At 37.4% G+C, this 23,706-nt stretch overlaps 1 protein-coding gene across 1 annotated transcript; it reads left to right on the top strand.

The window, feature by feature from the left end:
• The first annotated feature begins 217 nt into the window (after positions 1–217).
• LOC140155561 (ADP-ribosylation factor-like protein 1) lies at positions 218–9,508 on the top strand. Its single transcript, XM_072178443.1, is given in 4 exon segments — positions 218–323; positions 4,625–4,706; positions 5,971–6,082; positions 9,326–9,508. Coding segments are annotated over 4 exon segments (468 nt in total). The 5' UTR covers positions 218–232.
• Positions 9,509–23,706: the final 14,198 nt, after the last annotated feature.

Below are 23,706 nucleotides of genomic sequence, written 5' to 3'. Positions count from 1 at the left end.
TTTTTTTTTTCCAAAATATTTTTTATTTATTTTTTTCAAAATTTAATTCCTTGTCCCATAGCGACCGCTCACGGATCCGACGGTACTTTTTTTTTCTTTTTTACATTTCAAGCTATTTCAACATATCACATGTCTCTCAACAATTAAATAAAATATGATTTTTGTTTGTTTTGTTTTTTCATCAGGTGGCTTCTTTTCCAGTTTGTTCTCAAGTTTATTTGGGAGCAAAGAAATGTGAGTATTAATTTTAGGTTTAGACGGTGCTGGAAAAACAACTATACTATATAGGTTACAAGTTGGTGAAGTAGTTACAACAATTCCAAGTAAGTTACTTCTTCAAATCAAGATTTAATTTAAATCTGGTCAACCAGACATACCTAATTTTGACAGACGAACCGATGTTGCGACTGAAACCCTCAGTCTTCAGTTGGGTTGTGATGCAAATGACCTTGAGTACTGGACACTTCCGGTATTGATGACAGTCGGCGAGGAATGTCTTTTATGACTCGGTCCCAGCCGTGTGACAGCTTGCCCCGGACGCCTCCCCCACGGTTGAGGGATGGTTGCTCCGCCCTTACCCAGATAGCCTCTTTCACACCACGCTCAAACCAACGCTGCTCACAGTCTAAAATACTGACATCCTTGCTGTCAAAGTGGTGTCTGACTGTCCGCTGGCTTTCAGATGTAGAAAAACTGCCGAGTCATTTCCATCTGAGCTGGCTCTTGCGATGTTGTCATTTGCATCACAACCCACTGCCCAGCTGAAGACTAGTCGCATAGCGTTGGTTCGCCCATCAAAAATAGGTATGTCTGGTTGACCAGATTTAAATTAAATCTTCATTTCAACATACCAGATGAATGAGAGTCTACACAGTTTGACTTTTTTGTAAGGGATAAAAAACATTGGGACTGGTTGGTACATGTAGGTCACTTTTTTTTCATTTTTTAAAGCGAAAGACAACACAAAAATAACATTGTTAAGCACTCAACACTTAATGATATTTTTACAACTTGCTTAATTTAATTTCAAACTATCAAAACAAACTGAGATTGTGTGAGTGAGGTATCTCTTTGTTCACTATAATCATTGCTAAAACAAAAGTGTTAGTTGTCTTTTGAGAATGGTATTTTTTGCCTTCCTTGTATCCACAATGACTTGGAAATTACAGCCCTTGTTCCTATTTGCTCAGACGATGGTGGACGACATCCATTCAATGCTGGCAACAGCCGGCGTAAACAAAACAGACAATATGACGGCAACACTGGCTGGACGTTGCATGGACGCTATTATTTTTCCCTGAGCTTTATTGGCCCGTTACAGGAAAAAAATGCACAAAATATATTTCCCAGTGCAATGTATACAGTTTCACATGAAAATAAATAATTTTGGATTCAAAATGAATGTCAGAAGAAAAAATATTTTCTCTGCCGGGCGGGACCGGGGATTGAACCCAGACCGCCTGCGTGACAGGTACCATTGCTAATACACCACAGAGGTATATGATTTACGTAGGGGAAATTTTAATATATATCATAACATGTTGTGCGTTATTCATACAAAAAATTCAAAAAACAGTACTTACAATGAGGTTCATTGTCGAACCTCAACGGATTTAGACTGATAAAATATTGCTTGATAATATGGTCGAATCCAACCAAAAGTGTCCACGGGCCAAAAATAAAATTCCGAAATAAAAATGTCTCCACAATTTTTTCCTTTTGCTCATTGATTGATGACATATTGGCCTTATAGGAACCAAAAGTGCCATTACTAATCTTGAAAAATAAATCCAGGACGTGTGATAGTAAACCCAATGTTACCTACGAATACCACTAGGAAGCTTTCACTATCGCAATACTAATCAACCTAAAACAAATGGAATATTCCCATTAACGCTTTTTTGTGTGTAATGTAGACCACAGGGTGTCAGGAAAATGCTAGCTCAACCAGAAAATATTTGTTTTTATTTTTATAACGCGATCAATATGATCTTAGTCAATTTATGCTAGTTTATTTTTGAAAATGAAGTTTAGGTCAGTTTCTGTATTTTATTTATCAAATGAGTATGAATCAATTTACACATTGTATAAGAACGAGTAGGATATATGTTTTCAAGAATATTAGGAATTATACGCATACACCTAACGCTTTATACAATGAAAAGGTGAAGAAACCGGTATTCGTAGGTAACATGAGCGATTTAACAATATCTATATTGAGTTTAGAGGTTTAAATTTTGCTATTATGGTAATGAATTAATAAAATGGTAGTTTTAGATCTCTTTCAGATGGTACGTCCAAATGAATAAATGCTATTACCTTAGATCAAAAATTTTTGATGCTTTTAGCAAGATTTTGACCACTTCATTTTGATATACAAGTAGTTAATCAGCAATTTTACATAATAAATAATTGTTGAATGAATCCGTATATGGGTAATAATAGTGTCCTGGGGTACCGCTTAAAGTTTTTGACAATTAATTTCCATTGGTAGGGACACTTCATTACACATGTCATGTATTATGCTGTATTCGTAAGTAACATTTCAGTATTTGTAGGTAAGAATTAGACTTTTGGTGGATATCGCAATCAAAACTTCATTTTATAAAGCACTTTGAATGTATTATTTTCTTTATGTGCGTTTATTGATACTTTAGACCCTATCATGTATTAATAATGTCGGTTCATTAATCATAGCGGTTGAAAGAGGATTGAAGTAAGAAACAAAGGCACTGAAGTGACTTTAATTTGCTTTAATTGCACACAAATCGCTTAAAACCGTTATTGCAGACTTGTGAAGTCCATCTTGGAGTCAGTTACGTCTTGTGGCCTTTCGTTTGAGGGCAACTACAATTAGCTTTATACCAGGGTCCATCACTGTGTTGTCTAGATCATGAGACAATGAGAACAGTTTTCCATGGTATTCGTAGGTAACCTTAGCGAAAACGTCAAAAGTTACCTTCGAATAAATCAATTTGGACACAAATTACTCAGAAACCAGAAGGTCGATAAACATTTAAAATGAAGCACACATGACAGTTGACAAATCCAAGTATTTATCCCCTTCTAATCGTCTTTGAATCTGATTTTCTTTCAAATGAGGGCATGTATGTGAATTCGCAACTTTCATTGACATATGATTTGATAGCAAACATACAGGCCTTAGTTATGTACCAATATGGGCAGTGGCGTGAATGGCGGTGTTTCACAATACTGTCATGATGTCAAATTGTATTCAGTGAGGTAACATTCGGTTACCAAATTTACCTACTGAATACTTGCTTTTATTGTTGACATCTCAGAAATATTTAAACGCTGGGTTATTGAAACTTGGTAGAAATAATTTGAGTGTATTACCCTGCACCTATTGCTTAACTATTGTTTACTATTCTCTCACTTTGTGGAAATGACACAGCTTTTAACATGTATTCGGAGGTAATGCATATTTTTTACCAAACCTACCTTTGTGCCATTTACAATTTCTGGCAGCTAAACACAATGATAAAGATGTCCGAATGCAATGCATTTCAGTATTGGACATATCAAAGCTTGTATCAATAGCGCATTTATTAGTGATTTCCATTTTTTAGAGATATATCTAGTGCTATAAAAATTGTATTCAGTAGGTAATGTAAAAAATACCACTCAAAAAATTATCACAAAAATTCATAATTATGTACAAATATGTGAAAAATTGAACAGGCAATCTTTGAATACACACCTTTCAGGAAATCAATTTAGATTCAATCCAATGACTTCTTTTCATAACTGATTTAGATGTTTTTAAAATACTTTAAGAAATATTTTGAAAAAATGGGTAAAAATAGCATGTTTTGGGGTCTCTGTGTCTAAGATTTTCACAGAAGGGGGTCTTATTATATATGGCGCGAAGCGTATGATCAAGGCGAATAAACACAATACAAAAACGAATGCCAATTGATTAATACTTTTAAGTTATGGCCCTGAACATGCCGTGTACACTTTTCATTGGATTCGACCATATACATACACTTTTGGAATTATTTGAGACATTTTCGTGTTTACGTGTAAAACCAATGACGACGTCAAAATTCAGTCGATCTTGGCCGCCCCCCTGTATTTGCTCTTATTTCTGTTCATAAAAAGCCCTTTTGCAGATCTATACGAGATCTGTCAGTATTAAACAATACCTATATATGTTGTCTATATTCAGATCAAAATTATCTTAAATTTAATACGTAGTCATTGAAAAAATACTCCAAATTGAGTGTACATATATTAGCAAGTACATTTTTGCAGGCGGCGGATGACATGATCGAGCCGGCAACTCGTGAAACCGCCCGGCCGTGGCATGGCATTTTCCATATACTGGTTAGTTTTGTGGGGTTCATTATCGAACCCCAACGGTTTTAGCTTGTATTTATATTATTTATCAACATAGGCCTATTTGTTTGTGATATTTCAAGCGTTTTAAAATTTCAAAATAATCCCATTCAATTATACGGTTGACGATGAAAATTTACTGAATTTAGGGAATGCACGTCATACACCACCTGCATTTTTGTAAAATCTCCCCCCTCTCTCCCTTGAAAATCTGGGTAATTAAATAATGTTAACAATGCTGAATATTTTTCCTTTTCTGCAGCTATTGGTTTTAATGTAGAAACAGTAACGTACAACAATCTCAAATTCCAAGTATGGGATCTTGGAGGACAGACAAGTATAAGGTGAGTAGTTCAGAAATCAATGGGCTATTCCATCTAAAATCCACACTGACCCCTGTGGAAGATTTTGGAAATATCTTCCACTGGGGGAGTATGCATTTCAAATGGAAGGAACATATTAGCAGTTCCATTTGAAACTCACCCTCCCTCAGTTGAAGATCCAGATTGAATCTTTCTCAGAGGGTGTATGGAATTCATACTCCCTCTGTGGCAGATATTTCCAATATCTTCCACAGTAGTGTGGATTTTAAATGGAATAGCCCTATGATTCCCTTATAGTCCTTTTAATACAAGAATCAAGAAATTTGGCTATTCCAGATGAAATCCATACACCCCTCTATGGAAGACATGACTTTTTTAATATCCTATACATGGGGTGTAGATTTCAAAATGGGGAGTCACCCAATCAGGAAAACTCATTCAAAGAGCCATACCCCTGTGTGGAAGATTAAGGCCATGACTTCTGTAGGAAGTGTATGGATTCCAACTGAAATAAACATTGTTACCATAAAAGTAGTGGCACATGCATATAACACAAAGATGGTCTAAATCTCAGTAATAGCGGTGGACCTCGGGCCGGTGGCTTCAGCAGTCTCTAGAAGATGATACATATATGCTGTTAACCCTAACAGTAACCCACACAGACACATACACTGGGTATTAATTTTGTGTCATATATTGATCAGACCATACTGGAGATGCTATTCAATTCAAATGACCCTAACCCACACAGCAGACCTTGCCGTTTGAGGCGAGCGATCGCTCACGCTCGCCACCGCTCGCCCAAACTCAGTTTCTAGTGAGCGATTTTCCACTCGCCATAGACACTAAATATCGCTCGCAGCTAATCACCCAAAATTGAACTACATTCAAGTTTCCGCACTTTCAATGTATTCGATTTATTGTAATAACTGAAAATGAAAGAGAGGGTATCAACATTGCGAAAGTGTTCATATTGGTATGAATTATCTTTTAGCCAAGAGAATGATTTGACCACTACATACTAGAGAATGATTTAGCTCTGAGAGTGATTCGACCACTCGCCTAGCATCATGCTAGCGAGTGATTGACCACTCGCCTTTGAAATCTAAACGGCAAGACCTGACACAGACACATACCCTGGGTAGTAATTTTGTACCATATATTGATCTTGTTTCAGACCATACTGGAGATGTTTATCATTTCAAATAACCCTAATCGTAACCCTAACCCACACAGACACATACACTGGGTAGTAATTTTGTACCATTTATTGATCTCATTTCAGACCATACTGGAGATGTTACTATTCAAATACAGATGCTATTATTTATGTTGTAGACAGCTGTGATAGAGACAGAATAGGAATATCAAAATCAGAACTTGTTGCTATGTTAGAGGTAAGATTAAAATAACACCACAAAGACATAGAGCATTAACAAACACGTACAGCTTTACTGTAACAACACAGTATAAGCCAACCTGCCAGTATAAGGGCTCATATTGAAATACCCTACCACATTTTCACACAGAAAGAAGGCAGGATTCCCCTCGCTAAGCGCGCGCCTCAGGAAAGCTTGGTCATAAAATGGATGGATTATATGCATCAGTGATACACCCTGCCCAGGATTTTAACAAAAGAAGGCTAGCACAGGAAAGCTGCAGGATGGCGCACACCTTCCTGTGTAAGGGAATTTCAATATGAGCCCTAACTTATACTATAAGAGTTAAAGTACCCCCCCCCTCCATTTTCAGAATATTCTAGAAATAAGGGTGCACTTGGGTGCCTGCCCAGTGCCCACTAGTAAATGTTGGCTTCATTATATCCACAAAACCTTAAGGGGGTACTACACCCCTCGATAAATTTATGTCTGTTTTTGCATTTTTCTCAAAAACTAATAAAACAGTGTTAACAAAAGTTATGTATATTATAAGGGCAAGGAATAACTACACTGGAATTTCAGTGACTTAAGACAAGCGGTTCGTTATTTATGATAAGAAATAAGGTACCGTTAGGATGTACCTCATTTCCTATCATATATACTGAACTGCTTGTCTTGATTCACTGAAATTTTAGTGTAGTAATTGGATCCCTTGCCCCAATAATATACATAACTTTTGTTACCAGTGTGTTATTATTTTTTGAGAAAAATGCAAAAATAGTCATTTTAGAATAGTAGGTGTAGTGCCCCCTTAATTTCATTGGTGTAAAAATGCCCCTTTTGAAGTTTTCTGTTTGTTAAGGGATGGGGTATGAATGTTTGGACAGTATTTATTGTGGGACATTAGAGTACGTCAGACATATCAAATTGCATTCTGAATACGAAGAATATTCTTCTGATATCAAATAATTTTGATTTTTTGAAATTCGCAATGTAACACACGTTTTATGGTAAATGATTAAAAATTGATATTTTTGATATTTAACATTACTCGAAATAAACTTTATAAATCTGATGATTTATACTTAAAGTGTATGTAGGTGGGATGAAAAGCCGACGATCAAATGAAAATTTTGACTAAGGGCTCATATTGAAATACCCTACCACGTTTTCACACAGAAAGAAGGCAGGATTCCCCTCGCTAAGCGCACGCCTCAGGAAAGCTCGGTCATAAAACGGATGGATTATATGCATCAGTGATACACCCTGCCCAGGATTTTAACAAAAGAAGGCTAGCACAGGAAAGCTGCAGGATGGTGCACACCTTCCTGTGTAAGGGAATTTCAATATGAGCCCTAATTAAAAATTTAAAAAAAATGATTATTTCCTCATTAAAAGAGCAAAATCATTTTGTAGGGTGGTGATATCCCTGATCTTTCATGTTCGCTAGCACTTGGTAGTTGGTATGCTCGCTTCACTTGTACATTTTCAGGGTTTTTTTTAACACCTACTTACGTCCCTGCTTTATACTTTGGTAGCCAAATAGCTGTTTGGGTAGATGGTAGTTGGATCTCAGATACTAGGGGTGTGATTTTTGGGTAATTTTGTGCCCGGGTACCCGGCACATTTTTCAGGCGGGTAACCAGGTACCCAAAATTGCAACAAAAAAACAAATTTTTTTTAATTTTTGTCTCGCCTGATAAGGCAGGAGACTATATAATCATTTTCCGTATGTATGTGTGTGTGGGGGTGGGGGTGTGTGTGCGTGTGTGACAAATTTGATTAAAGTTTTGGTTTTCGCCTATTTTCTCTGAGACTAGGAGTCGCACGTTTCTCAAACTTGGTGGGTGGGTGCATCTTGACCCGAGACAAAACCGGTTTGTATTGGTTAGTGGGTCAAGGTCACTGAGGACCTCTAGAGGTCATCTGAGGTCAAATTAGTAAAAACTGTCGTATGGGCATGAAACTTGGTAGGTACAGTCAACATTTCAAGCCAAATTTTTGAAGGTCATTTCAAGGTCACCAGGGTCATCTGAGGTCAAATTAGTAAAAACTGTCGGATGGGCATGAAACTTGGTGGGTACAGTCAACATTGAAAGCCAAATATTTGGAAGGTCATTTCAAGGTCACCAGGGGTCATCTGAGGTCAAATTAGTAAAAACTATCGGATGTGCATGAAACTTGGTGGGTACAGTCAACATTTAAAGCCAAATTTTTGGAAGGTCATTTCGAGGTCACCAGGGGTCATCTGAGGTCAAATTAGTAAAAACTGTTGTGTGGGTATGAAACTTAGTGGATACAGTCAACATTTAGAGCCAAAGTTTTGGAAGGTCATTTCAGGGTCACCAGGGGTCAAATTAGTAAAAACTGTTGCATGGGCATGAAACTTGGTGGGCACAGTCACCATCAGCCAGATAATCGTGCCTAGCCGATAACCGCCAAATTCATTTACCTCTACCAAAAGTAATCACAAAAGCAGGCGGTTATGAAAGCAGGCGAGACTCGTGGTTCGAGAACCGCCTTGTTATTTTTTTTTTTTTTTTTTTTTTTTTTCAAAGTTTTTTTTCAGATTTTGTAGTAACACAAGAAAATAAAAATAAATGCTAGGATCATTAAAAATAAAAAAAAAAAAAAAAATAGAATTTTGCACATTGTTTTGTGTTTTTAATATGAAAATTGATACATAGTTTTCATGTCATACTCTATTAATGATATCAAAATGCATAAATTTCGGGTACCCGGGCAGGGAATTTCCTGCCCGGGTAATAGGATTATCGGGCGGGACTCGAATTCCCGGGACTCACTCACACCCTTATTAGATACCCGGCTTAGATAGGTTAGGCTGGACAGAAATGTTTACATGTAGTATGTACAATTTCTACCAGAGAAGAACGGCAGTTGTTTACATTTTGAGAGCATGCACAAACAAAGCTCCGCGTATGTCGCTCATTAACAAGGCGCTCGTATCAAGCAAGGGACTGTCATTCTTCTCAGAAACCGAGTGTTGTGTGCACTATTGGCGCATCGCGCTACATAGCAGAACGCAAAAAAGCGCAAATCAAAATTTGTTGGTTACATTGCAAAATGTTCCAGAGCTACTCTTATTTTGTCTTCCATGCATGACACACAGACATGGTACTCTTTGATTCTAATCAGACTTGTGCAAAACCAGACTTGTGCAAAAGTTTAAGCAAGAATATTAACGTCAGACTCGTACAAATTTTAATCTTCTGTATTCCGCTAAAATTCTTGATCAAACAGGAAGAAGAACTCAAGAAATCATTGCTCTTGGTATTTGCTAACAAACAAGACATGGAGGGCGCCATGTCACCATCAGAAGTAGCCAACTCTTTGGGACTTCCAGCTTTAAGGAATCGAAAATGGCAAATATTCAAGACGTCCGCTATTAAAGGAATCGGTTTAGAAGAAGCAATGCAGTGGTGAGTCATTTTTTTATTTCTGTAAGATAACCACAGGGCTCTAATTTGATAAAAGGGTGTATTATTTTATATTTATTTACAAGCCTGTTACTTTTGCCATAGCGTTGGTCAACTTGTTTCAAGGATGTAATTTGTAAAGCCAGTAAGAGAAAGATAGTTTATGGTAAAAGACATTACCATGTGGGTTCAATTCCCGAGCGGGATCACTTTTCCTCCTCTAATCATGGCTTGACGGCAAAACTGATAAAATTTCATCATAGTTTGCTTATTCCCGTCAAAAAAAAACACACTGTTTTTCATGTTATGTTCCTCTACAGTGAGGACGGCTCTATTTATGCTTGTCAAGCCCTAGCCATTATGGGATAACTTGCACAAAGGAGGTGGGGTTGAGTGACCGCTTATAGGTTGAATCCGAGAAAAATAGATAGAGAAGCGACACTCTGTACAAACTGCCTATACCATGCTATACGGCAGTTGAAGACATCTAATACAGCAGAGTGAGCAGACAGTACATGTACAATGTGATTCTCTCATTTATAATTAGGATTACGTCATTGCCAGAGCTTTGTTTTGTGAGCGGTACAAAGCGTATAAGTCCGCCCACCGCTGTCAATCATTCTAATGAACAAATCAACAAGCTCTGGCAATGACGTAATCCTAATTATAAATGAAAGAATCACATTGTACATGTACTGTCTGCTGTACTAGATGTCTTCCAACAAGTGTCGGAGTGTCGCGGTCCTGGTTGAATTCCCAGTTTGCTTAATCATGAAGCTCCCATCGCCTAGTGGTTAAGGTGCTGGTCTCGTAAACCAGAGGTCCTGGGTTCAATTCCCAGACGTGATCACTTTCCCTATTTCTTCTTTTAATCATGGCTCGAAGGCGAAACTGATCAAATTTCATCATCGGAAAAAAAGCACCGTTTTTTATGTAACATTGCTTTATTTTAATGAACTTACAGTGCAGAGCAAGTTACTTGCATTGTTTTGTTAAATAAAGGAGAGATATTATAATCAAAATTGCCTGTTTATGATTGTTGAGCATTGGTATAGCAGTCAAAAAGAAATATCTCTGATAATAACAGGGCCAAAGATTATTGTGGCCTTTGCGGGCCAGCATTTGCCACTGCTTGATAAAGTGTGTGCTACTTGGAGGGCAGGAGGTTCATTTCTTTGTGTTCCACTAGACGCTTTATGTTACTTACTTATCATCGGTCATCTGCAGAGCAGGCAATCACAAGTTTTCTCCAACTGCTGCGATTTGTGGGCCATTGAAACAAATTGTGGTCCACCTCAATTATTCCACATCACATAACAGGTGCTGAACATACTGCAAAAAAAGTGTTTGCTCTTGTCCAGATTTCCTCTTCCTGTGTGGTTGAACATAAAGGGCATAAGATTTGTAAAATTTCTTGTAAACAAATCCAATTGATTTTTGGGTAAAATGATGTTAAACATACCTACAATGATGTTTGGTGCTACATCGTATCGACTGAGCAAATCTCCCAATCCTACTCGTCTGCTTCCTGTTGGAGCTTGTCATTGGTGGCGCTGTTTTAGGTTTAAAGAGCTGGTCATAAATCACTTCTGCTGCTCCTTAAACCCAAAACAGCGCCACCAACGTCAAGCTCCAACAGGAAGCAGACGAGGAGGATTGGGAAAATTAGTCAGTCGATTTGAGAAACGTCATTGTATGTATGTTTAACCTGAGACGAATATACTTTAGTTCTATTCGTCTCAGGTTTATCAGCATTTTATCCAATAATCAATTGGATTTGTTTACAAGAAATTTGACAAATAATATCTATTGACAATCCTGATGAACTTGTTTACGAATAAAGAGCATAATCTGCACAGGCTCATTGCATTTGGTAGGTCAGATTGTTGATGGCTTTATTTACTATGTAAATAGTAGTAGAAAATGAAGGCAATTGCTAATATTAAAATTTATTGTATATGCATTCAAATATGTTAACATTAATCGGTCATCTTCGTTTTCTTTTCTTTTCTTTTCTCACAGGCTAGCAAAAGAACTAAATGCTGGATCAGTATCGCAATAACTAACTGTTTATATCCTATTGCTATGTTTTTTACTGAAGTGGGCTGGACATATAGAAGTTGTTTTTATGATAAGTTGTGTGTAAATGTATTCTTTGTACACAAAGCATTGTTTGGGAGGTTCTGTTACTAGTATATAAGCACCAGTGGCATAGCCAGCTATTCGAGATCAGGGGGGCGTAAAATTGTAAATTTACAGGTGGCTTGAAAATGTTGACGCCAAATCAAATTCAAATTTTTCCAGAAACTTAAGAGCAAAATTAAAAGATTTTTTTCTTTTTAATTTTGAAAAGGATTACTTTTTACGATTAATTTTATAGAGATTTTCAGGCAATTTGGTATCAAGAATCTTCTTTCATGTGACTTTGTCATAAAAGCTAAGTTTTACTGTCAGGTGGCAAAATGATGCGGGTGGGTCGTGATATGACGACCAGGACAGGCGCCCCCTTTGGCTATGTCACTGATAAAAAAGCACTAAGTATCGAGTTGAGTAATGGTATAGTTTGATCGGTACCAAATAGGAAGGTCACTGCACTATTTAATGATGCCAGTTACCCTTAAAGATTAGTTATGGCTTTTATGGGTCAGAGGGTGAGATGGCCGAGTGTTTTTTATGAAGTCATATAAGCTGTAGGTGCAGTTTACAGGAAGAGTCATCCATGTGCACGTTAAGTGTCAGAGCTATTCGAAAAGAGAAGCGGGATCATCCCGGTTCTGATATCTTAAGTGCTTAGGTAAATTGTAAACTTCAGCAAACGGGAATTTCATTTCAAACAGATGTCATGTAGCAGAAATAAAAGCCATGCAATTTCTGCCTATGTGGTGCTGATCAAAGTATATAAGGGAGTTGTTACAGTATCTGTTTTGTCGTAATTAACACTTAATGGCTGGCTGGTGTTCATTAAAAAGAGGACTGTCTTTAATCTTGGACAATAATGAATGTTTGTTACAAAATGAGGACTTTCTTTTATCTTGGGCAATAATGAATGTTTGTTACAAAATGAGGACTTTCTCTTATCTTGGACAAAATGAGTGTTTGTCACAAAAAGAGGACTGTCTTTTATCTTGGACAAAAATGAGTGTTAGTTACTGAGGAGGAACCAATTATTTTTCTCACTTTTATAACATATAGCACTTAGGGATGGCTTCAAACTTGATCACAGGTCAACCCCAGCCTCTTGGAAGAACCAACAGTTTAAAGAGGATGTCCCACTAGAGCAGTTCTTCTGCCATGTCTGGGGACTATGTTATCTCTGAATTTGACAGGTGCTAATTGGTGTTTTAATGTTATTGCATCAATTAGCCCCTGTCAAATTCAGAGATAACTTTGTCACTGATTAATTTGATAACAAGGCAGGTTTGGTTCACCCCAGAAGAACTGCTCTGGTGGGGCTTCCCCTTTAACCACATTCTATTGTTCCAAACATTAGAAAGCATAAACCTGCAGTTTAATTGTTCCAAACATAGAAAGCATGCCTTGGCAGACCCATTGGTTTTATTGCATTCTGGCACACTCTGGCAGAGCCGCGTAACCACGTTCTATAATAAATGGGAACAATAATAACCAGGCTGAATTGCTGTTTGTGCCAGGGCACCGGCGGTTGGATTTTGAAATCATTCCTTTCATGTTGTCTAATAGTGTTTTTATCACTTCACAAATCTTTAAATGTTGTGAGAACTAAAGTTGATTTCAAGATTTTTTTCTTCCCATATTTGGACTAAACATGCCAAGTCTGTGTATGTATTTAAGGGATGACTTATTGATTCAAAAATCAAACTTCATTTATATTCAATTTCCCAGTCCAAATCCAGTATTTATTTTGTGGTAGTGCAAAGATGCTGTACGTGCAATGGTTGCTTGTGTTGAAGTTTAAATTGCCTACAGGAGACTGAGAGAATAATTCAAAAATTGTTAGATACTCACCCGTCCGTCTATGGCATTACAGATTGTTCGTCATGTGATCGAATGATGATATTACTATTTGAGTGTAAGCTGGACATCTAAATGGTTACTGTTTTCAATTACAAAATTGCAGCTATTGCATATGCCACGACTGCTCAGTGTCAGAAGTGGGTAAGTGCAATAGCTGCCCTGTGAACATTTGGCAATTCACACAGTATATTGTACTCGGCTACACATTGCAGCTGTTGCACTTACCCACTTCTTGCACTGAGCATTCAAAATACTACTTCCTTTGTGCTAATGCAAACATTTATTTTTCCAAAGATGATATTCCAGAAATTAATGATCACCCACAGTTTGGTGAGGAGATGTGCTTTTGTTGTTGTTTACATAGATTATTTGCTATCAACCTTGTATATACTATTATTATATAGAATGAAATAATGTTAAATTTTATGTGTTATTTTGTGAGTTCATTAAGACAACTTCAAGACAGCCCAAGAAAGTTTCAAACTTTGTGAATGAGAAGGTTCCACAAAAAAATTACTGTACAAGTGGTTATTTTCGTGCTATTAATTTTTCACGATTGACCAAGTTTGAACTGTTACACATGTTTTAAATTTGCCTTTCTAGGCTTTCTACATTAACCTATACACAAAAGGAATATATTTGTGCTTTTTTTTTTCTCGGTAGTTACTTGGAAAGCGTGAAAATAAATAACACGAAAATTTCTACTTGTACAGTAATCAATGGCTAATCTTCATCTGGTATGAAGTGTGGAATAGCAGCACTGTAGATACGCAGGACTGTGTGGATTGCGTATGAAGTGGATATCTATGGATGTACACATTATTGTGACTGTGCTTTCCAGTGAAGATGCAGTTAACACATCACATGAAGATATGGTATACTGTAAAAGTGGAAATTTTCGCGAGGTTTTTATTTTCGCGAATTTCGCGAGTGGATATAAAATCGCGAAAATAAAAACTCGCGAAAATAACCTTTTGCATTAGGTTTCTATTGTATCAATATCAAAACTGCGAAATTTAATTCTCGCGCAATTGATAAAATCTTCAAAATCACGAAAATATCTTCTCGCGAAAATATTGACTTTTACAGTACCACACGGAGCAGATGAAACAGCATTCGATGGAGATTGGAATATTTATATATGGCAGTCAAGTATAGGTAGCTTGTCATTTCAGGAAGCTCTATATCCCAGGGGCGTATCCTAGGGTAAACTGCCCCCTGCAGAAAATTTTCAGGGAGAAAATGGGGACAGCAAAAGAATAAAGTGTCCTTAAGATGGACAAACAATTGACAAATGGGGATGAAAATTGGCTTTGCCCCTTCACACTGAAATCCTGGCTATGCTATATGCTGTATCATGAGTAGGATGAGGTGAAATATGTTATGGTATTAACCAAAGTGATTAGACCCGACGAGATTGAATTGACTCTGAATTGCTGTGTGCGTACCGCTATTGGTAATACATGCCATATTGGTTTGTTATGCATGGGGACTAAAACGGCATACCTAATATCGATATTACATGTAAAACCCAAACAAGCACACTTTGAATGAATGTTTGCCTGGTGCATGGCAGAGTTGGAGGCACGCTATTTTGCCCTCCATAGGTGACACACAAACATGTTGGAGTTGGTACTCTTTTGGGTCTAATATCTTGGGTGTGGATTAAGATGTGATGAAATGTTTTCAAGGTTGCTCACTCCATCCATGAAATTCATATCATGGAATGGTCATGTGGTGGTATACAGACTTGTCAGGTTTCTTTGGAATGTTACAGACAGCCTGTATGAAATCTATATTTATCCATCTGTTTCACATTGAGATATTCCAGTTGAAATCCATATATCCCCTATGGAAGAGATGACCTTAATCTCGCATACAGGGAGTGTGATTTTCAAATGGAGTCACCCATTCAGTGTCGTCTTCACAAAATTGGTTATTTTAGTTGAAATCCATACACCTCCTTTGAAAAAACACAACCTTAATCTCACACACAGGGAGTGTAAATTTCAAATGGGTTACCTGAATGGGTGACTCTATTTGAAATCTACACCCCATGTTTGGAAGATTAAGGTCATGTCTTTCATAGAGGGTGTATGGGTTTTAACAGGAATAGCCCATTATGTGAGAGGGATATGCAGGTGTCCAGCTCATAAAAGTGAGTTTATAATCCCTCTTACTCATGCATATGAAACTGGTGGGTTTAGGACTAGAACAAAAATTTATGGGGCACACTGCATCCCCTCAAATTTTGGGGTCTGAGATAATATTTTTGGGTCCAGTGTGCTGAGGCAATGCACACAAAGCATGCACATGTTCGACTATGTCACATAATCTTGAAAAACAGAAAAATACACACCAGAAATCACTATAATTTATTTCCCATAGGCCACACACTTTTCATTTTTTTGGAGGAATTTGAGGCTTATTTGAGAATAATTCAATACATTCCAAAGATAATACTGTGGTTTAGACTTGGGCTTAGATCAACTGGGCTTAAAAGAACAAGACAGACGATGATATGGAATAGTTTCTAGATTAAGTGGAACAGAAATAATGAGTCATGCAAGAACGTTATTTATTACTTTCACTTTTTATGATTTTCTTCATAGTTTTTATTAATATTGCAGCTACCATGTAATGTTTTATTGTGCAGAACCATTACTTTAATAGTGTAATATTTAGTAAATAGATAAAACGATTCATTTGTGATTTGCTCTTAATGAAAACTACCTGCCGATTGGCCAAAATAAAGTTTTCATTATCAATCGGCCCAATCAGCAACATTGTTAGAATAATTTCACCACGCAAAATAAATTGGGGTGAATTATTTGCAAAGCTCCATTCTGATTGGTGAATGAAGTGAAAATATCATGTAATTGACCGATCAGAGGCAATGTTAGATTGACAGGTAGTGCTCAGGGGGTTAACAAAAAGGCTGACATATTCTTGATGATGCGGGTATACTGCAGAGTGTAGGCTGCAGATACTGAATGCTCATGTTTCAGATACAATAGGTTATTTACAATAAAATTAAAAAGTTCTGGTAACAGATCAAAAAAAATACTCACTTCATATATTCAGTTCCTATCAGGAACCTTGTTCACTCTGCAATCAATGACTGGTGTTTCTAGATGTCGGCAGTCCTTGGTGGGCTGTGATGACATCACCGCTTTTGTAGGATGCCGTTTTTAAATGATCTGTTGACTAAGGACTGCCTACATCTAGAAACACTACAATCATTGCAGAGTGAACAAGGTTTCCGATTGAACTGAACTATATCAAGTGAGCACTTCATTTCTTTTGGATCTGTTCCAGAACTTGTTTATCTTATTTGACTTTGAACGATCCTGATGAATCTTATCAATACAGGGTTCCCACGGTCCTTGAAAGTCCTTGAATTTGAAAACACCTTTTCTTTGGAAATTTGCACAAGATCCTTGAAAGTCCTTGAAAATTTGAATTTTACCTAAAGTATAATTTTGACAAAATTCGGGGGAATGGAGAGGAGCCGTCACTTTCGTTAATACGTGCCGCATCATGATTTTCGTGTTGTGGTAAGTCCTTGAAAATCATGCTTTTGGACCTTGAAAGTCCTTGAAAAGTCCTTGAATTTTAAAGACTTCAAGGTGTGGGAACCCTGCAATAACAATAGGTCTGGTTCTATCCTAGAATTAATTATACAGACAGTCATCAGTCTGCAGGCTTGTTTCTGGTACATTAATTTTTATCCAATTCTGCAAAGATGTAAATCGTTAACTCGGCTTGCAGGTGATTGAGATGTAGTGTCCTTTACGCAAGCTATTCTACTTGAGGAGTGAGTCACAAGTGTGATATTAGAGCGATTGCGATTTCCAAACGTACGTATCTTTTCAAAATCACTCTCCTGTGACGGAATTTTGAATAGATTCCATGTACGTTCAATGTTACGTTTGGAAATCGCAATCTCTCTCTTATATGAAATCATAACCATATAAATTTGTTGTGCGGATGGGAGGTGCCTCAACTTTGATCAAAATTTCAGTTTCCAAGATCTAAACAATTAGAAAAAATTCTCAAGATTGTATTTTTTTAATCGGTCTCTGGTGTCTCGTTCAGTTCCCAAGATGCCCTGTTTGGCGCTTTGTGCTGCGCATCCATACCAAAAGTGTAAGTTGATCCTGTGCAATTTGTTTTAATGTTCTTTGTGTTAGCCATACAGGCTTCAACATAAAAAGAAATCAAAACTCGACCGGCGCTTGACCGCCCGGTTCCATCCAGTTTCCATGGTTTAGAACAACAAAAACCGGACGGAACCAGCAGTCGACCGCCGGTCGAGTTTTGATTTCATCCCTTATGAGACATTTTCTCAAAATATCACGAGCTATCTTAAGAACCACTGAACCAATACCAGGCTTGTTTGTTCTTATTTTAATGCATTTTTCATGTTGATTCCAAATATGTTCATGAAAATGTACATTTCTGGAATGTTTTAAAACAAAATTTGGAACTTGTTGTCTGCAGTCAACACCTGCGTGGAGAGAGTTAAGGACCAAAATCACCTAGGTTTGTTGGTATATATTTATTTAAAAACCCTGTCAACTAACATTTTGTGTTTGAAATTTTAAGAAAGAAGGGCTAACAGTTAGCCTTTCTTCCTGGTCTTTGAGGATTTGAAAAGTCTAATGAGGAACATACCGTATAATTCCATCTTCAAGCATATAGGCCTATGCCTCTAAATGAGGGTCCATTTAATGAAAGAGATGAAAGACAGACACCCTTCATGAAAACATAACTCATGAGTTTGAGCAACTGTATTTTACTGATCTTCTTTTACTTGGTCACTCGTCAAAGCCTGTTCAGCAACTAGACGAGGGAGCTGTACAAGCAGCTGATACAAGCAGCTGTACAAACATGTCTTACTGTAAGAACAAGGTAGACCGCCTTTTGTCTCTTTCGTAAAAAAAACCAAACCATCATTTATAGGAATATATGCTTGTACATAGAATTCTAGAGTATTAGAACATCTACAAACAGGTTGCAATTTACTCGCTTGAATCTGACACATGTTCATCTTGCGTATAAAATATACTGAAGCAGTGCATGTAATATCAGAAACAAAATATGTATAACATGTATGTTCATCTTCTAAATTGATGGATTATTTCCGCAATTGTTCCCTACACACACATTGTAAGCTTGTGCCTTTCTCTTGAACAGTATTGTATACATAGTTATCTTTCCTTCATTAAATATTGAAGCTATAGACCACTTGACATCATTGTTTATCAACAAAGGTGAGGGACTGGGCTATCGATATGCTTGAACGAACTACTACACCGTTCAATGGCTTTCTTGTACTATATGAAATGTAGTGGGCGATTTAAAATGCATATGCCCTGAGCAAGCTACGATGTGTACGCACACTGCCGGGCAAAAAAACAATGGAAATTGCCATAATTCGCACGCATACTGCTGGGCAATGACATCACATGTCAAGTGGTCTACTGGCCGCCTTAATCAGAAGATTCTCAGACCCATGTCGTGAAAAATTATAACCAATGGCCTATTATTTAATTGAATGTTTCTTTGACCAGATTTGTACCAAAGAAAAGGTGATTTTTATTGAGACAAAGAAATGGGTACTTTTGATACAAATGTGGGTTGCAGTAAAACACAATGAGTTATCGTCATGACAATTGATGTGTGCTGGTCATTTTGAGCCAAATCAAGTTCCCAGCTGTTATTGTAATATAAATTTTATTTATAAAATATTACCACTAATAAAATAGCTATTATTCTGTTAGTTTTATTAATACTGTGTTGGCATTTTATCGCTTTCTGGGTCATGTACCATATTTGACTTAATTAGTGCCCTCCCCCTAATAAGAACCCCCACAGAATTTTTATTTTAGTGTCAACCATCTTATAGGTTTGTACATACTTACATGCCGATTGCTGCTGCGACAAACGACATGACGCATCGGCCAATCATAATCCTGTTTGTCTGCAATGCAGCTCAGCAGCAAATGGCATGAAATCGAAGCCAGCATAAGTGTCCCAGTTTCAATGTACATATAAATGAATTCCATTAAATGCCTGAATGAAAATTACCTTTTAAACCTTCCATTTTAGGATTATGATTTTGACTTCAGGTACACTGTATTTTCAATGTTTATCCACTGAAATTACCATTTTGTAACTTTTATCTTGTAGTTTGAATAAGTAGCCCAGGAAGTGAACCAACTTGAAGCGCACAGACACTAATTATGTCAAATATGGTACTTCAATATTTAATACCTCAAAACATACAAATATGGAAAACTATTTTTTTCCCTTTGATGTATAAAAATCAATATTTCCTGCCTAAGACCGGTGTCTATTATAGTATAGTGTTTTATGTATTATTTTCTGTTGCAACTAGCGGACCCATTGGGATAAAATATCGGGAAGGAGAAGCCTAAAAAAAAAACATTGATGTCCTTTTGACACTACATATATTATTCAAATGTGTCAGTTTGCACACAAAAATCGCCATGATACAATTTTCCATAGAATCTTTGGTAAACATGCATGTTTCATAGTAGCACTCTGTCAGAATGAGAATACTCTGCCGTGGAAAACTTGTGGGTAATATTTCTTGTTTTGAAATATTGATATTTATTCTATTGATTTCTTTTATGTGTAACATGTTGACTAAATTTTGAGGTCTACAGTGCAAGTTTGCAAAAACTGTACTCGCAAAAAATACTTTTTGGGGGAGGTAAAATGGACAAACGCAGGGAAACTGTGCTTTAATAAAATGATTTTAACAAATTTTGGAATTGGAATGTAGTTCAGGAATGCAATGGATGGTTAATTGCAAAAATTCAAACATAACTTTATGTGGAAGTTGATTATTCAGTTTATTTTAGTAAAGCACACAAATTTCCCTGTGCGGGCCGCAGTATTTATGTCCGTAGTTAACATTTGCATAGGAACTGTGTAGTCGGAGGCAAAGTTCATTATTGTTTGTAATTTATATCGTCAGCCTGCTACGCTAATTGCCTATGTCATTTTTTGTAAGTTAGAGAACAAAGAACAAAATGTGGTTCAAGCATGCATCAGTTACGTAATCATTATCATTTGCTCTTGTGCAAAGATTGGTGAATAAATATGTTTAAATGCTTGAACCATATTTTGTACTTTGTTCCCAAAATTATAAAAAATGACTTAGGCAATTAGCATAGCAGGCTGACGATATGCATATTCATTGGTAATATACTAGTAATAGTATGTCGTGTGTATGCGCTTTATTCTGTAATCAATAAGTGTTATAAACATGCCTTTCTGGCATGTAGCATATTAGTATAGCCTCTGGACTATGCATCCATACCTCATATACTTATGTACATGTATATGCGATGCAAGTGTTAACTACCAAATAAAATATTGTGTGCGGGCCATTTTAGTTATAAACAAAAAACAAGAGTACATTTCTTTGAGACTTACACTGTAGAAATGTGAACATGACTTGAATAATCAAATCAAAATAAACTATGATATCAATAATGAAAGTCAAATGTGTCAGTCTGTTTTTACTCCCCCTGGCAAAAAAACCCACATACAAGCACCCCCATGGGAGGGGTGATTTATAGCTATGAATATGAAAGTGTTTTTCAGTGTAATAAGACTGCATTTATGTGTGGGGTGTGTTATCAGGGGTAGATGAGCAACACACACTATATCATACACACTTTGCTATCACTGGTGTATATACACCAATACACACTGTACAGTGCATACCATGTTATCAGGGGTAGATAGCAACACACACTATACCATACACACTGTGCTATCAGGTGTAGATACCAATACACACTGTACAGTGTATACTGTGTTATCAGGGATAGATAGCAATACACACTATATATATATCGGCCTACTGTGCTATCAGGTGTAGATACCAATACATGCTGTACAGTGCATACCATGTTAACAGGGGTAGATAGCAACACACACTGTACCATACATAATGTGCTATCAGGTGTAGATACACACTGTACAGTGCACGCCATGTTAACAGGGGTAGATAGCAACACACACTGTACCATACATACTGTGCTATCAGGTGTGTAGATACCAATACACACTGTACAGTGCATACTGTGTTATGCAGGGGTAGATAGCATCACACTATACCACACACACTGTGCTATCAGGTGTAGATACCAATACACATTGTACAGTGCATACCATGTTATCAGGGGTAGATAGCAACACACACACCCCCACACACTGTGCTATCAGGTGTAGATACCAATACACACTGTACAGTGCGTAGTGTATACCGTGTTATCAGGGGTAGATAGCAACACACACTATATACCATACATACTGTGCCATCAAGTGTAGATACCAATACACACTGTACAGTGCATACCATGTTATCAGGGGTAGATAGCAGCAATACACACTATACCATACATACTGTGCTATCAGGTGTAGATACCAATACACACTGTACAGTGCATACTGTGTTATGCAGGGGTAGATAGCATCACACTATACCACACACACTGTGCTATCAGGTGTAGATACCAATACACATTGTACAGTGCATACCATGTTATCAGGGGTAGATAGCAACACACACACCCCCACACACTGTGCTATCAGGTGTAGATACCAATACACACTGTACAGTGCGTAGTGTATACCGTGTTATCAGGGGTAGATAGCAACACACACTATACCATACACACTGTGCTATCAGGTGTAGATACCAATACACACTGTACAGTGTATACTGTGTTATCAGGGATAGATAGCAATACACACTATATATATATCGGCCTACTGTGCTACCAGGTGTAGATACCAATACATGCTGTACAGTGCATACCATGTTCTCAGAGGTAGATAGCAACACACACTATACCATACATACTATGCTATCAGGTGTAGATACAATACACACTGTACAGCGCATATTGTGTTATCAGGGATAGATAGCACCACACAGTGTACAGTGCATACCGTGTTATCAGGGGTAGATAGCAACACACACTTATGTGATATCATGTGTAGATTCCAAATACACTGTACAGTACACCCCGTGTTGTCAGGGGTAGATAGCAACACACTATACAATACATATTGTGCTATCATACTGCTAGATACCAATACACTCTGTACAGTGCATACTGTGTTATCAGGGATAGATAGCAACACACACTATACCATACACACTGTGCTATCAGGTGTAGATACCAATACACACTGTACAGTGTATACTGTGTTATCAGGGATAGATAGCAATACACACTATATATATATCGGCCTACTGTGCTATCAGGTGTAGATACCAATACATGCTGTACAGTGCATACCATGTTAACAGGGTAGATAGCAACACACACTGTACCATACATAATGTGCTATCAGGTGTAGATACACACTGTACAGTGCACGCCCATGTTAACAGGGGTAGATAGCAACACACACTGTACCATACATACTGTGCTATCAGGTGTAGATACCAATACACACTGTACAGTGCATACTGTGTTATGCAGGGGTAGATAGCATCACACTATACCACACACACTGTGCTATCAGGTGTAGATACCAATACACATTGTACAGTGCATACCATGTTATCAGGGTAGATAGCAACACACACACCCCCACACACTGTGCTATCAGGTGTAGATACCAATACACACTGTACAGTGCGTAGTGTATACCGTGTTATCAGGGGTAGATAGCAACACACACTATATACCATACATACTGTGCCATCAAGTGTAGATACCAATACACACTGTACAGTGCATACCATGTTATCAGGGGTAGATAGCAGCAATACACACTATACCATACATACTGTGCTATCAGGTGTAGATACCAATACACACTGTACAGTGCATACTGTGTTATGCAGGGGTAGATAGCATCACACTATACCACACACACTGTGCTATCAGGTGTAGATACCAATACACATTGTACAGTGCATACCATGTTATCAGGGGTAGATAGCAACACACACACCCCACACACTGTTCTATCAGGTGTAGATACCAATACACACTGTACAGTGCGTAGTGTATACCGTGTTATCAGGGGTAGATAGCAACACACACTATACCATACACACTGTGCTATCAGGTGTAGATACCAATACACACTGTACAGTGTATACTGTGTTATCAGGGATAGATAGCAATACACACTATATATATATCGGCC

This window comes from Amphiura filiformis, chromosome 6 (assembly GCF_039555335.1).
Source record: "Amphiura filiformis chromosome 6, Afil_fr2py, whole genome shotgun sequence".
NCBI lineage: Eukaryota > Metazoa > Echinodermata > Ophiuroidea > Amphilepidida > Amphiuridae > Amphiura > Amphiura filiformis.
This window is presented reverse-complemented; position numbering and strand designations above follow the sequence as displayed.